This window comes from Eutrigla gurnardus (genome assembly GCF_963514095.1).
Source record: "Eutrigla gurnardus genome assembly, chromosome: 10".
NCBI classification, from domain to species: Eukaryota; Metazoa; Chordata; class Actinopteri; order Perciformes; family Triglidae; genus Eutrigla; species Eutrigla gurnardus.
In genome coordinates, this window is record NC_139924.1 from 27,485,046 (window position 1) to 27,500,437 (window position 15,392).

General features: G+C 46.1%; 1 protein-coding gene across 1 annotated transcript; it reads right to left on the minus strand.

Annotated features, from left to right (window-relative positions):
* Positions 1-7,805: 7,805 nt before the first annotated feature.
* tsr1 (TSR1 ribosome maturation factor) lies at positions 7,806-14,971 on the minus strand. The gene is made up of 15 exons (XM_084020318.1): positions 14,822-14,971; positions 13,393-13,496; positions 13,071-13,299; positions 12,842-12,976; positions 12,325-12,755; positions 11,760-11,907; positions 11,360-11,547; positions 9,661-9,866; positions 9,424-9,583; positions 9,233-9,343; positions 9,015-9,147; positions 8,727-8,843; positions 8,507-8,647; positions 8,346-8,420; positions 7,806-8,260 (listed from the first exon to the last, which is right to left on the minus strand). The coding sequence occupies exons 1-15, from the start codon at positions 14,946-14,948 to the stop codon at positions 8,082-8,084; spliced, it is 2,484 nt and encodes an 827-aa protein (XP_083876444.1). The 5' UTR covers positions 14,949-14,971; the 3' UTR covers positions 7,806-8,081.
* Positions 14,972-15,392: the final 421 nt, after the last annotated feature.

Genomic DNA, 15,392 nt, shown 5'->3' on the forward strand with positions numbered 1-15,392 from the left:
AAAGTTTATATTGTAGAGGAGGAAAGAGTTTGGTTGTTTTCTTAAAGTTCGACACAGAAACTAGTGTTGCTTAACTGCAGTTTCTCTGTGCGTCTCCGGGTACAGCTGTTGTCTTCCCAGACAAAAGCTTTATCTCACTAATCAATCAGCCTCCAGAGGGCCGGCGCTGGACATTCAACTTCAGCCTGTCAAAACACAATCCAACATACCGTAATCTGCAGCGCAGCAAACCTGAAACACTTGAACTTTTAATGAACTGAAAAAAAAACACACACACAAAAAGCCTCCAAATTTGCCGGTTGTAAAGCAATGATTAAATTAAAAGCTGTGAGCGCTGAGCAGCGGCCTGGCGAGGAGAGCCCATCCCAAAGACCCAGCGCTGGTGAGGAACCAGAGCCGGAGATAAGGCAGACCCCGGGACAGCTAAATCCACTGTCACCCTCTAAATCACACACCTTTCCCACCATTTCTCCAAGTGTGAGCTTGCAGGTTTTTTTGCGTATACATCTCTGTGGGTTGGACGTGGAAACGCAACGAGGAGGCGAATACTCGGTTTGCAGACATCTGAGAGCAGATACGCTGCAGGGTCACCGTGCCTCTAAGCCCCTCCCCCCCGAACCACCTCGTTTCAATTTAGGTTTCAAGTGATATTGCAATCACCTTATTATTGGACTGTTTCTGTCTGCCAGCGTGGGGGAGAGTGAGACAGGACAATAGACAGGACGGTCCAAAGAAAAGTAATCTCAGCACCTCGAAACAGACGTCCCACACTCTTCTAATGTCCCTGCTTTCTTTCCTTCTCATCAATCATCCCTCTCTCCGTTCTTCCCTTTTCCAGTGGCCACTCATATCTCCAGATGCTGGAGCCGTGACCCCTCCCTCCCCTCCAGCTTCCCCTTCGCCAACCAGAAATTGAATGGTAGGCTCAACGTTCACACACGGGCCTCTCTTAATTCATCGTAATGAGCAGTTTAGCGACAGCTCGAGGAGCAGAGGCGTGCGAGAGGAATTTCATTTGGGCGAGCAGAGCCGCTCTGTGTTCGTTCAGTCGTGATTAGAGCCAGATCAGAAATACTTTATTTATTTATTTATTTTTACCAAGAGGAATGTGTATATAATTGCTAAAATAGTTCCTGGTTTTGAGAAACCGTCCATATGAGGTTGTTTCCAGTTCCAGAGTATGCAGCACATTATGTGAATTAACAAGAGAAATATGAAATGTAATTAAATGTATGATCTTAATAGTTTTATTTTGGGGGAAATGTGCTCATTTCTTTCCTCCTCAGAGGTGTCGTGATCTTCTCATCCAGCTCTCGGCAAGAAAAGAAACAAGCATATTTTCCCAAATTCCTTTCAAACCAACAATTTGACCAACAGGTGGAATGTTAACTATCTGGATGAGGGTCCAATTAGTGGCTGTTCTGGAGCTTCTGGTTGTATCATAGTCTTCCTCAGCCGATGAAGTTCAAATATCACTTCATGGAAAATAAGAATGAAGGAAGACCATGTGATATGACTGAAAGCGCTGCCACAGCCACTAAATGGACCTGTTGTCGGTTTGCAGAGCTCGTTTTTGTTGTTGCTGAAAACGACCTTTAAAATGTCCAGGTAGTTGTGTTGATACATAAATATACAGGTTATAGCCACTTTATATTCTCAGCAACTGATTGTAGCACAAATACCTGCAGGTGTTAGTGACAGGGTGAGACAGGGTTCTAGATCAGATCGTGATAAATAAAACACTCACAATAAGTTTGGATAATCGTCACAAGTGACTTGAAAAAGCAGTCTGGCTTGTTACCATGGTAGACGAGTGAAAAGTAGAGATGCATGATCGAAAAATACATTTAATCACAATTATTTATGCAGTGAGACCTTTTATGATTCATGATCATCGTATTGAATAGTATTTGTTTTTGGATGTTGGATTTTGACGTCTTATGTTTCTTAACAACATGTAAAATGATTCCAGTCTGTTGTTAAAGTACATTTCGATGTGTATTTGGATAATATGGTGGTCATGGTGAAACCCCGTCCTGCCTCCTCTTGCACTGCGGCGATGTGACTGTTTGAAGGAGTGCATCCCTGCGTACGAGTGGGCCGGTCCAGCGGCCGTCTGTGCAGCACATGGCTGTCCGATGCATGGTCTCTGCTCCCTGGTCTCTCCTCATTAGCCTCACACAGTGCAGCCTCCCCCTCCCTCCCTCCCTCGCCTCCCTCTCTACCTTCCACTCGCAGCACACACAAGGGGAAGAGCCAAAACCTTTTGTTTTCTGTGTCCGACCTGCGCCCCGTTTCCAGCCCTCCTCCTCTTCTCTCCTTCTCCTTCTCCACTGGCTAAATCTCTTTTCCGGCTTGATAACTGCTGAAAACCATATGGCGTGTGACATCACCAGGGCAGGAAGCAGGGAGAGGGGGAATGGTAGAGCAAGGGGAGAGATTGGCTTGCCAGGTCTCTGTGCAGTGATGTCAGCAGAAAAGCACTCTGGGAGGCCCCGTTTAAGGGGGGGGGGGCAGGAGCAGGTTGGAAATGTGTCTTTTTTTAGATTTCACTCCCACCTGGATAATCAGGGGCTAAAGGAGGGCAAGTAGTGAGGCAGCGTACACCTCCGAGCAAGCCTTGATGTAATTTGTTAACATGTCAAGTCCGGTAATGTGTGAGTGTGTGTGTGTGTGTGTGTGTGTGTGTGTGTGTGTGTGTGTGTGTGTGTGTGTGTGTGTGTGTGTGTGTGTGTGTGTGTGTGTGTGTGTGTGTGTGTGTGTGTGTGTGTGCAGGTGCTGTTGCAACACTTTTCTCCCAAACATGTCAGCATCAGAAGGATGTTGCAAGCAAGCGAGGCTCGGATCATCTTTAGTTGTCTTCTGTGATGTCTAAAAAAAACTTGTGCAGATCATCTGTCTACCTCTTCCTTTTCGTCACTGGCAATCCAAATCTGCTCACCAGGCTTTCAGTCTGTCAACCTCCCTCCCTCCCTGCCTCCCCCTCCCTCCCTCCTGCTTTTGTTCTCTGGGTGAACTCTGCAGCTTTGTGTGAGATCCTGGTCTCCATACCATCCCCACTCGACCCATCCAGCTCTATACACTCTATCCCACATGAACTGTCACGCAGTCAGCATCTCTGTCTCCCCTTCACACACATGCACCAACATACCCCTCGCCTCTGATTAATGGCAGCGCTGGGGAGGGTGCCAGGCAAGGAGGGAAGGCATTAGAGGAGGAGAGGAGAGGCTGCTGCTGCTGCTGCTGCAGCTGTGGTTTTGGAAGTCGGTCTCTGCGCCCCCTTTGCTGCCCCCTCTCTCCATCTCCTCTCTGGCTCCTCCGGGGACACAAGCCTTGGCCAGGCCCCAGGAACCAGGGAGTCAGGACCAGGCTAAGGGGGGAGAAAAAGGGGAACAAGAGAGGGAAGGACGGATATCACACAAGAAAGAGGAAAAACAGAGCTGACCTAATGCAAAAGTACTGTCAGGCAGCACCTAGATAAACAGGAGAGTGCACGGGGATGTTCCTCAAAGGGTTTTTTACGGGTGAAAAAGCTTCATATTTCCAAAAACACTTCAGCTTGTTAAAGTTTTGTTTTACTATTTGAAATGCTGTCATTTGGTTTCATGTTGCAACAAAACCAGAACTCGTTGTTTCTCAAAGATTAATCATCTTGATATTTAAAAAGGGCTTTTTTGAGATCATAGCATTTAACAGAATTATTTGTATTTTGCATTCATTCATATTTTAGAGACTTGTATCATACTTTTTATAATCAAATGCATCATACATGTCCAACAGTCACATCACCTGCAAGCAGAGAGTTTCACATCTGCAGGGTTTTTGCAGGGAATTCGACTTTAAGTCATTCCAGTTTAAAAAAAAAGACACATCATGCCAAATTGTGGATGTTGATGTGGAGATGTTGGGCATTTGGTGCCTTTTTAAATATAAGAAATCTGATGATAAGCAGAGGTTTGGATGTCTCGTTGTTCTGGGTACAATATGGGAAAGAGAGTGTTTTCCTCAGCGAGAACAAGGAGGGGAATCTGCATTTTTGCCAAGAGCATTTCTGGTAACTTGTATGCCACAATTCCCTGTTCCTTCCCTGAAGACGTGGAATGATGAGGATGGAAAGAGAACAGACACTAGATGCTTCACACGTGGCCGGCTTGCTGCTCGTTTGTGACCTTGTCCAAAAACACGCGTAATATATTTCAAGATTAATGTGTAGCGAGGTGGAAAACGTCTGACGGTGTGATGTTTTTCATGGTCGGGGGGGAGCCGGGCTCATCCTTGTTAAATGTGAGATAAGCGTATCAGCTCTCCTCTTGTGCATTAACCCTTGGCTTTATGGGTAGCCTGGCTCGCCATATGCGGGGTTTGGGTATGCGTGCATGAATCCAAAGTGTGATCTGCAGTCCGGGGTTAGTGTGTATTTGAGGCCTATGCTCTCTCTGCTCTCCCCCACTACTCTCAGTGTTTTATGGGCTGTGTGCTGCGGTGCAGTGACCTCCCTCTCACCCCGGTGCCACCCAGCCGGTGCAGGATTCAGGCGTGCACGGCCTCTGCCAAAACCCCATAGCGCCACATCTGCAATCCATAAACGCCAGCCACTCTCGCTCTCCTATTCCCTCGCCCACACCGCCTTAGACTCTCACACTCCTCCATTTCACTCTCTCTCTCACCCACTAACTTTTTTTATTTTAATTTCCCAATTCTATGCATCTTTTTTCTTTTTTTTTGCATTCCTTTGACTTTGCCTCCCACCACTTTCTTATTCATGCCGAACATCAACTGGCTCGTCCCTTATCTCTCACTCCCTCGCTGCCCCCTTTTTTTTTCTTCTCCTTCCGTTTCTTTATCCACATCCAACGGAAAAATCTCCAACCCATTATATCGTCGGTGGGAAGCCAACTGAGTGTGGTGGCAGTGAACTGGGGAACCGCAAGACATTCCTGATCCAAACGGCGCTAAGTCACCAGCGTTCACGTCTCCCGCCGGTGCCAAACACACTTCACTTCCACGGGGCTGGATCCGACCTCACCACGTCGCAGGCCATCCCCAAACAGCCAAACAATCTTTATCTGTTTCTAATTGATAGTGTCAGGGAAAAAATGTAGTGTGCGCATCAACATGTTTTTTTTTTTTTGTACATGTGTTACTTTAAGAGCATTCTCCATCAAGGGGGTATTGAATTCCCCTTCTCCTCGCCATGAACTGCTGGCCAGAGGAACACCCCTCCCCTCGGCCTTAACAAGTTGTGTTCAACACATCATTGTTACTGTGCCCTTGCTTCAATACATGTACAAAAAAAAAAAAAAAAGAAACAGTACAAAATAAATTGAGTGTTACCACAAAACTGTCCAGAGCTCCCAGCTTGCCCCCCATGGGCAATAGAGACATTAGTCTTTCTCGACTGCATTATCTTTTTTCTTCAACTTTTGCACACGGTGAACTCTCGCTCGCCTCCGTTTCTTGGATCGTGTTCTCCGCTCCATCCCCGAAAGTCTTCACCTTTTAGGTTTCCCAGACTTATTGGCATGCCTCTGTGGTGCAGTCCCAAGGATGAATCATAGCTGCTGCAAAGCATGCGAGAGCTCCGTTTTATGATAAATGCTGCATTTCATAAATCAGTGTTTTCCTAAGCGAGAAAAAGGGACGCAAAGCATTTCAGCCTCAGTTTGAAAGCAACAGAGGTCAGTGTGTGTGTGTGTGTGTGTGTGTGTGTGTGTGTGTGTGTGTGTGTGTGTGTGTGTGTGTGTGTGTGTGTGTGTGTGTGTGTGTGTGTGTGTGTGTGTGTGTGTGTGTGTGTGTGTGTGTGTGTGTTTTGACTAGAGCTGAAAAGGAGGCTTCAGGTCACGGCCAGACCACCATGCAGAGAGAGGAGAGTGTGTTAGTAAGCAAAGTACTATAAATACTTCTACTTTTAGATGTTAGAACGAGCTTTTGTAAATTCTATCAGTGGATCAATAAGTACAGACGAGTGTATCATGAGTTTGTTTGGAGAATAATCATCTTTAAAGCTGCTTTCTTACATTAAGTTTAGACTTCCAGCTTAATGAGTATTGCTTTGTGCTTTATTCTGTTTCATACTGTATTAAATTCATCCTGATGCTGGTGATTAATTAGGTCTTGGTAGCCACGCTTTCTTTTTGTTCAGACCACTGAATCATGTTTGTGCTAAAAGATTATATAAATGAATAACCCCGACAGCTGCTATTTGTCAAGATCATAAAAGGCCACATGCCATTCATAGACATATTTTAGGTCATTATGATTTTTGCTTGAGAGTCCAACTTGGGAGTTTTACTGGGATTAAAGGGGAATGCAATCTTTATTAATAATTCCAATGTTATTTCCATGGCTGAGGAAAGTTCAATCAAGATTTGTGATCATGAGTTACTTTCTCTTAAAGAGAGAAACCAGAGTGCCTTAAATGTGCATTCTCCCTGCTGGCCACCAGGGGGCGACTCCTCTCTGGTTGTATAGAAGTCTATGAGAAAATGGTCCTACTTCTCTCTGCTGGCCACCAGGGGGCGACTCCTCTCTGGTTGTATAGAAGTCTATGAGAAAATGGTCCTACTTCTCTCTGCTGGCCACCAGGGGGCGACTCCTCTCTGGTTGTATAGAAGTCTATGAGAAAATGGTCCTACTTCTCTCTGCTGGCCACCAGGGGGCGACTCCTCTCTGGTTGTATAGAAGTCTATGAGAAAATGGTCCTACTTCTCTCTGCTGGCCACCAGGGGGCAACTCCTCTGGTTGTATAGAAGTCTATGAGAAAATGGTCCTACTTCTCTCTGCTGGCCACCAGGGGGCGACTCCTCTCTGGTTGTATAGAAGTCTATGAGAAAATGGTCCTACTTCTCTCTGCTGGCCACCAGGGGGCGACTCCTCTCTGGTTGTATAGAAGTCTATGAGAAAATGGTCCTACTTCTCTCTTGATGTATTATCTCAGTCAACATTGTAAACATGAGTTTATGGTCTCAATCTCTAGTTTCAAGTCTTCTTCAATCCAGCATGATGTTCATTTAGTACATTATGGTCCATTTAGAGTCCACCAGACCAGAAAGCAGGGGATGCTTTAGGGGGCGGGGCTTACCTGCTGATTGACAGGTCCATTTAGAGTCCACCAGACCAGAAAGCAGGGGATGCTTTAGGGGGCGTGGCTTACCTGCTGATTGACAGGTTGCTACCAATGCTAGTTAGCTACTAAGATGACTTTAACACTTAGCTGTGATGTTGAACTTTAATTATGAAGCTAACGTTAACAGCTTCACACCAGAATCCACATGGATCCAGTCGTGATTAGGTCCACCCGTCGCTCCTCCACAGTCCAAATATGGTCACTTCCTTCACTGGTCGAAAAAATTCCAACATGGCGATGACCGAAATGCGGAACCCGAGGCTTCTAAACCCTAATCCTGAGTTACGTCGCCATGACGACGTCCATTTCTTATATACAGTCTGTGATAAAGCCCCAGATGTTTTTCTTCTTAGTTTAGTCTGTTGTAGTTCTCAGAAAACGTACCCGTGTACTCAGAACATTCCCGGGTTGCTCCCTGTCATTTATAACATCTGTCCGTGGAGCAGCTCCACACTTTAATTTGCGTTAGTGTCAAGTAGAGACTTTTATCCCTCTAGTTTGGAGATGTTGGACCGTCTTCGACCATCGGGAATAACGTGTATGAATAATGAAAACAGACCTAGCCCCCCTCAGATATCACAAACACTGCCTTATGTATTGATTTTGTCATGGTTGGTGCATTAGTGTGACTGCTGGCTCAAGGCCACGTCTGCATGACTTCAAAGACTTCACCAGGGTAAACGCTTTAACACAAGAATTTTATTGACCCGCCTGTTGCTCTGGCAACAGTCCTCACTTAATCACACGGTTCTCAACACACACACACCGGTTTGTTCTGTGGCAGTCACTCATTTCTCACCCACAACTGCTTAACAAACGTGGTGAAGAAGCTTTATGGATACTTTATTCGCCACTGCCATCTAGTGGCCGAAACAGACAAAAACAATTCTGGTTTGGATCTGAAAGGTTTAATCCATGTTCAGTATTTATGCAGTCCTATGTCTCTCTTGTCCCTCTATTCCATGTCCAAGTCGTCCATCTCCACGGTAACCTCTCTCTTGAACCAGGGCAGAGACGAGGGCACGTAGGGGTCGTACGTCCAGCGAGGATACACCCTCTTGTACAAATTCATCATGATGGAGTCTTGTGAGCGCAGCTGACTGTCAAATACGCACTTCATGTGGCCGTGTGTTCCTGAGAAGATCAAACCGAGTCAGAGTTTTAGATAACAAGTCGCTGCTTGTTATATATATATATATATTTTTTTTTATGTACTCACCTAAAGCCTCCTTGATGTGGCCTCTCCGACCCCACTTTGTTCGCAGCTCTACTGGCTTGAACCACATGATGTCATCTGTCACAGGAAGAAGATAGTGAACCGTGATGCTTAAAGCCACAGAGAACGTTATGCGATATATTCTGCAGTGAAAATCCTCTCACCCCTGTTGAAGAACATGTAACGGACAACGGCGGAGCGCCGGTTGATCTTTAACGGGTGTCCGCTGAGTACGATCCTCTTCAACGTGACGCGCTGAGGGTCGCAGCTGAGCAGACTTCCTGTAGCCACCAGGTCCTGGATGCCTAGAAAACACACCACCAATGAGCTCACGTGGATGATTAAGAACTACAGAATAGATTTACACACAGCTTTCCACCTCACCGTCATTCTTCTGTTTGAAGAGCAGGACCCCAGCGGGGGGGAAGGTGATGGGAGCGTACACCGACACCACCATGGGGGCATCTGGCCGGAGAAAGCGCTCCATCTTGTGCTTGTCGGCTGGAGAAGCAGAGTTCAATAATACATTAACTCCTGTGTCCAGCAGACAAATCTGTTTCACATTCATCTCATCATATATCTTTTTAAAAGTGGAAGTAACAGCAAAACCTTGATGGTTTGGTTTTTGCACAAGGATGCGGTTATATATCCGTAAAAAATACCAAAGTGTACCTGAAGTGTGCTGAGAGAAGATGGGACACGCTCTGAACCTCCTGAATCCACAGTGGAACACCAGCTCCTCTTTGGATTTGATGGGCTCCGTGTTGCTGGGGTGTCTCCTCACCAGGAGGTGCATCACCGACATCTGAGCGCCGAGGGAAACACCGCGAGGTCAGAAAACACACTGATAGAGTACCGTTAGTGTTGCGTTGGTTCAAAGGCTCACAGACCTTCTGTTCGTGGGGCAGCAGAGACACCATCAGCAGAGGTTTGCCTTCCTGGACGCTCTCCATCACAGAGGCCGGCACGTCGGTGATGTGCAGCGTGACGTACCAGCCCACCTGAACGGGTGCAGCAGTCAGTGAAGCCACAAACATCCAACAGAAGTGCATATATATACACATACGTATGTTTTATTTACCATGGCTCCCTCGTCCTCAGCGGCCGCCTCGGCCAGTATGCGGCGGCGAGTGCGTTCGAAGCTCTGGAACTGGAAGATGCGTGAGTAGTTGAGGGGCAAGTTCTCCATGGGGTCCCAGGGCGAGGAGCGGAAACTCTTCAGGCCTCTATAGCGCTGGAACCTGGACGACAGCAGCAGGACATTATTAAAACCATGGATTTATTGGCCAATGTAAGAAGAAGAAGAAGAAGAACCCACCTGATCCTCGCTGCCACGTCGAGGGGCGTGTCCACCTCATCGGGGAACATCTCATTGGCTCGAGCCTCGCGGTAGCGTTTTAGGCCCTCTTCTTCCGCAGCCTCGTCGATGTGCTCATCGTAGCGCTGATCGACTCCCGTTCGCTCTGTAGCGCACACCTCCTCCTCCTCCTCTTCTTCTTCTGAGGCGCAGCCTGAACCTGGTTCCTGAGCAGACAAACACCATTTCCTTCAATATGAGTCGGCCTTCATATTTCCTCTGCTGTTCTGTATATCTAATAGTTATTTTTACACACGACCCTCTAATTCATCAAGGCTCCCTGGTTTTCTAAATTGCAGCCGCAATATTTGACAAACAATGACCAGATGCACATGTTGGGAACACAAGTGCAGTCAAAGAGATGCTAAGTATAGACATTGTATTACAGCCAAACATAAACAAGAGCGGCCCGGCTACAATAAGAGCAGCGCTTCGGGGTCGGTATGTGTCAACGTGATAAGGAGTTGCCAGAATTCAAGACTATGGGAACCCCTGGTTTGCATATATTTAAATGTGGTGCCTTCCCAGTGGGTCTACGGTGTTTCCAGACAGTCATATCTAGAAATCCAACTTCCGTTTGCAATATATTTGTATCGGGAAGTGAATCATCAAAGAGGACATGCTTTTAAGAGCTCCATCGCCTGGTGGATTACAGACCGAGTCAGACACATGAGGGGAAAGCACTCAGCATGGGGTTGATTCACAGCGCCTCCAACATCCAGCTGCTGCTGCAATCATAATAATAATACTCATTTGAAGTACCCTTTTCCCTATTGTTACCCCTCCACTAACTACGTATTGCTGTGCGTTAACCGCAACATCAAACACATGCTAATAACAATCATAATGAACCCGAAAAAAGGGGGGGGGGTCGACCCCTCCCTCCGTCCAGACAGGAAGTCCTGTTCGCAGGACAGGAAGACAGGAGGCTTCTCTCGGGACTCGTGCTCCAAACACTATTGTTGTGGTGAGCAGCCTGGCACTGCAGGCCAGAGACAGACACTGGGAAAACAAACAGAGCCTCTCCGTTATGAGGTGCACTGCCCGCGGGTCACGTATGCACCGTCCACACAAACCGCCGGAAACCGCCGGAAACCACCGGCACTCGAGACCTCGCCGTCCGCCGGCGAGATCACACTGTCTCGACTGCGGCCGCGCCGTTGCTATGGCAACAAGAATTAACTGAGCAAACTAACCCACTTGTGCTGAAACTATTAATAGATCAATTTAGAAATAATTTAGTTTGACAATATTTTTATAAATGTCATTTGCATCTTCTACAACTAAATCCCCGTTTTCTTTTTTACTTGGTTCAAGAAAATCTCCAATTTGACAACTTAAGACATTTGTACTTATTTTTGTCTGATCCTTTTTAAGTTAGTTGATGCAACAAACTGAACACATCACTTTGTTCAAATGTTTGTTGAGCTCTGGAGTGTTTCCCTTCAATCTCAATGCAATCGTACCGTCTCTTGGGTTATTCAAACTGTCGACATCTAGACGAGAACACGGAAAAAGAAACTTAAAGATAATGAGACTGAGGTAAAGACCTTGAGTCCCTCGTTCAACAGCGACCGTGGACTTTTGTTGCATCTCCCTCCTTCAGTTCCAATCATCTCTCCGCCGTCTGTGATAAATAATACAACAAAAAATACCATACCTGAGAGTTATTGTCCTCGTCCTCTCCATCCATGGCCTCGTCCAGCATGTCGTCGTCGTCATCGTCCTCTTCGCTGCTTTCTTCGTCTATCTCTTTGTCCTCCTCGTCGTCTTCGTCAATAATCCACGAGGCCTGGTAGTCCGACGTTCCTTTGGGGACCTTCATCACACGTTTGCTCTTCCTGGCCTCTAAAAACCGCAGAGAGACACGAAAGAGAAATTCAGTTTAGAAATAGTAATATTTCATTTTAATGAAGAAAGGCATTTTAGTACACAAGTTGTTTCTGGTAGTTGACATGACAGCCGAGCCGTGTACATGTTTTTCTGCTTGTGATCATCTATCAAAATACATTGTGTAAACTCATTGATGTACGATCATGTGTACGTTCTGTTTTCTGCACCTTCAGCTTCCAGGATCTCGGTGTCCGTCGGCCACGTCTGCTCTCCGTCCATCGGGTCCACCTCGGCCTCCGCCTGCAGACTCTCCCTGCAGGACGGGTCTGCTTTCATGAGCACCCTCAGCGGCGGAGCCTCCTCTTCACCTCCAACCTGCAGCCAAAACACACACGGAAACGTCTGTTCAATGATCATAGTGGGATATTTACATCTCTTATCGTTTTTAAGAGTTGTTCCAGTCACCATTCATTAAACAACAATATGAAAATCTGCTTAGTTAATTTATTATAATCAATATCATCAATAGGCACAGGAAGGTGTGAAAATGACATGTAATTTATGACGACAGGTCTCCCTGCATAAATGCATCTATTTATTTATTTTTTAATCAGGCTGTTTTTCACTTATCTATGATAACGAGCCGGACAGCATTTCCAATAATGAAAATTCACTACGATCAATTTATTGTGAGTGCTTCCCATGCCAAATCATCACGGATTTTATCTGTAAGGAACTTAAAAGTGAACTCCATTATTCTGCAACACAAACATGCCGAGTCTCTTCACCTACCAGCATGTCAACGTCTCCTCCCTTGCCGGTCTTTGCTGGTCTGGCTGCTAAGCTGAGGGGAAGAGGGTCCGCCGGAGCGTCGATCTGACTGAGCTGGAAGTCTCCGTGTCCGCTGATGTGCACCAGCCTGTCCACTTGAAGAGGACGGCCACGGACGTACCCGGACACACAGAGCGTCCCGAGGCCGGTGGGGCCGCCGTTGGGCGTGAAAGTGACCTGCTGAGCCAGAAGATGGGAGCGCCTGGAGCGGAAACCCAGCTTCCTCTGTCTCTGCGTGCCCAGGTGTCTGAGCAGCAGAGTGCTGTCCTGCTCCGAATCCAGAGGGAAGAGACGGGCGTCGGGGAAACGGATCTCTGTGATCTTTGCCAGAGATCTCTTGGACTCGACCCTCTTCTTCACGGGGAGGTCAGACACACCCTGACACACCAGAGCTACGAGGGGATTCAAGGACAAGCGGTCAGAACGAGTGCATCCCAATGGAGGAGCCTAAAAGCAGCATGTTCAGGTTCATACCCACCGTGGCTGGGGAGGCCCTGGGCAAACAGGCAGGAGAGACAGTAGTCTCCATAGCTGTCCCAACCTTCAGTCGAGTCCAGCACAAACACAAGGCTATCTGCAATCTTTGCCACGTCCAGCAGGGAGTGGATGTCCGCTGTCCAAAGAAACCATGAGAGAAGCTTCAAAACATAACATTTAACTCACTTTATTTCTCTTGAGTCCAGTTTTTGTTCCTCATCACTACTAACCCGTGCTCTGGCTTAGAAAGGTGAACCTTTGCTTAAAACGAGGCAGAAGCAGCCCAAAACTGTCACTGATGCCGCTGACGCACTGCTCCTGATGCACGACGCCGCCGGCCGCCTCCCCACGCAGCAGTTTGGTGACAGCGCCGGCGTCGACTCCGGCGTGGAGCGACAACACGGCGACCAGATGAGGAGGACCGTCCCTGGTGCCGAGACGTCGCTTTTCAGTCAGGACCTTCATTAAAAAGGATCAGAGCCACGAGCATCAGTCAGCAATTTACAGAAGACTCTTCTTCTTCATGCAAGATAACAAAAATAACTGGAATACCATGTCTTTCTTATTCCTGCGTATCTGGGTGGCTTTGTGTCTTCTGTCCATCCTCTTCTGCTCCTTCCTCTGTTTTTTGGTCAGGGCCGTCACTGAAACTCTCCCTGAGAAAACACAAGGATGTATTCGTGCATGCAAGATCTCAAGTCAAGTCTTAAATCTACACGTGGGTGTGCACTTTCAGAGGCTTAATTTAGATGCTTTATTGAGCAAACCGCATAGTATTTGCACGGTCTCAATAACAAATTGCAAAAACAACGTTCCTTAACAGTTCAGGGAAGTAAACCACAACCTCGCTACTTAGAAAACACCTTCTAGTACAAGAAACCGCCGTCCGCCTCCTGTTGTGCATCGTGCATCACCCTGCTGCAATATGTTAATAAAGGCAGATAAACAGTGTCGGTATGCACACATCCTGCTTATCAATCACTGCAAACTCGTATCAAAGAGGACCATTTTTATTTTTATTTTTTTTAAGAAGTGCCGTTTGGTCTAAACGTGTCATTTAGATAAAACATACGATGTAACTACAGGCGGCCAACGAATCTGCAGTAGATTTGTGAACAGTGTGCGAACAAGATTTTCACATGGCTTTCTGGAGGCTATCGGAGTTATGATTGATGTCTTCTCGATGGACCACGTATCAAAAACACCTGTTGGGTTCAGTGCAGTCCAATTCAACAGAGACTGTTGTGACTTTGTGAGGCTTATAACGATTTTTCCCCTCTTCTTCTTCTTAGGGATTTATTGATTATATGGATAACATTTAAGGCCATATTCAGTTCAATAAACAGCTCTCTCAACGAACAGCTGTTGTAAATATAATTTAAATAAAGGGTTTTTAAAAATACACATTTTTAAAATGTATTTATGCATTATTTATGCAGGGGACCTGATCATCTTACTTAAGATTATTCTACACTAACAAGGAATGTTCCCTAAAAAAATGTCTTATCTATATATTAGTTAATACGTTTATATTACACACATGTAAAGTGATTCCAGTGTGTTTGATAATATCGTGAATCGCAGTTATCTTGGACAAGATCCCACGCATAATATTACTACTACTACTACTAATAATACATGCATATAAAGTTGTTAAGCATGAAAAAGGTATGACAACAGCAGCTCTTCTGATACGTCTGGGAGCCCTGATTGGCTGCCCGTGCTATAAAAAGGTCACGGGGTCAACAGCGAAAGAAGCGTTTAGTCAGCAGCGTCTCGCCGTCGGTCGTTTTTACGCACTTAATTTAAAATAAATCTATACATCTGATTTACATGTAACGTCACCGCATGTTTCTACTAACCTGCCACGTAAAACCTGAATACACAACCCACGTGTGTTCGCAGATCCGCGGCCGCAGCGACAAGCTAACAGTAGCCGTAAAGTAACGTTATAAACCCGTTATAACCGGACGCGGCCTACCTTTGTTTTCTCTCTCGAGTTCGCCTTTCGTCCGGTGCTTGCCATGTTTGTGGCCTTTATTCTTCTGCTTGTATATGCCGGGTCTGTGGCCCTGTTGTTTTTCCTCAGTGGCAGCCATTTTCACCATGTGGGAAAGGCAGCACTTTTTTACTTCCGCACTAGCGCTTACGTCATTAGCAGAGGCGTGTCCTGAGACTTTCCGGGAGAGGATCTTTCTTCAAAATAAAAGCATATTTCGTGATCTCGTGAACGTACTGTCAGAGGGTGTGAAGTAATGACGTAGAAATACTTCGTTACCTTACAAATACTTTGTTACTTTGAATTTTCAGGTATCTACTTACTTTCTACTTATATTTTCAAAACAGACATTAATTTGATTGCATTTGAGATAATTATCTATTTGTGTTTTTCTTATTAATATGACTCAAGATTCAGTTAGCCTTTGTAACAACCGAAACAGCTTTTTACTTTATGCTTTCAGTACATTTCAGAGCCTGTTTTTGAAGAGTTTTTGAACACAGGTACTTCTACTTGAGTATAGGATGTCTCCGCATAGTGTATGTCTGTGGGA

What these genes read in the sequence shown, in the direction of transcription:
- tsr1 (XM_084020318.1), bottom strand. Translation starts at nt 14,948, where the DNA reads ATGGTGAAAATGGCTGCCACTGAGGAAAAACAACAGGGCCACAGACCC. An exon ending in ACTCGAGAGAGAAAACAAAG is followed by an intron (nt 13,497 to 14,821) that starts GTAGGCCGCGTC and finishes GTGTTTTCTCAG; the next exon opens with GGAGAGTTTCAGTGACGGCC. An exon ending in GAGGAGACGTTGACATGCTG is followed by an intron (nt 11,908 to 12,324) that starts GTAGGTGAAGAG and finishes TTTTGGCTGCAG; the next exon opens with GTTGGAGGTGAAGAGGAGGC.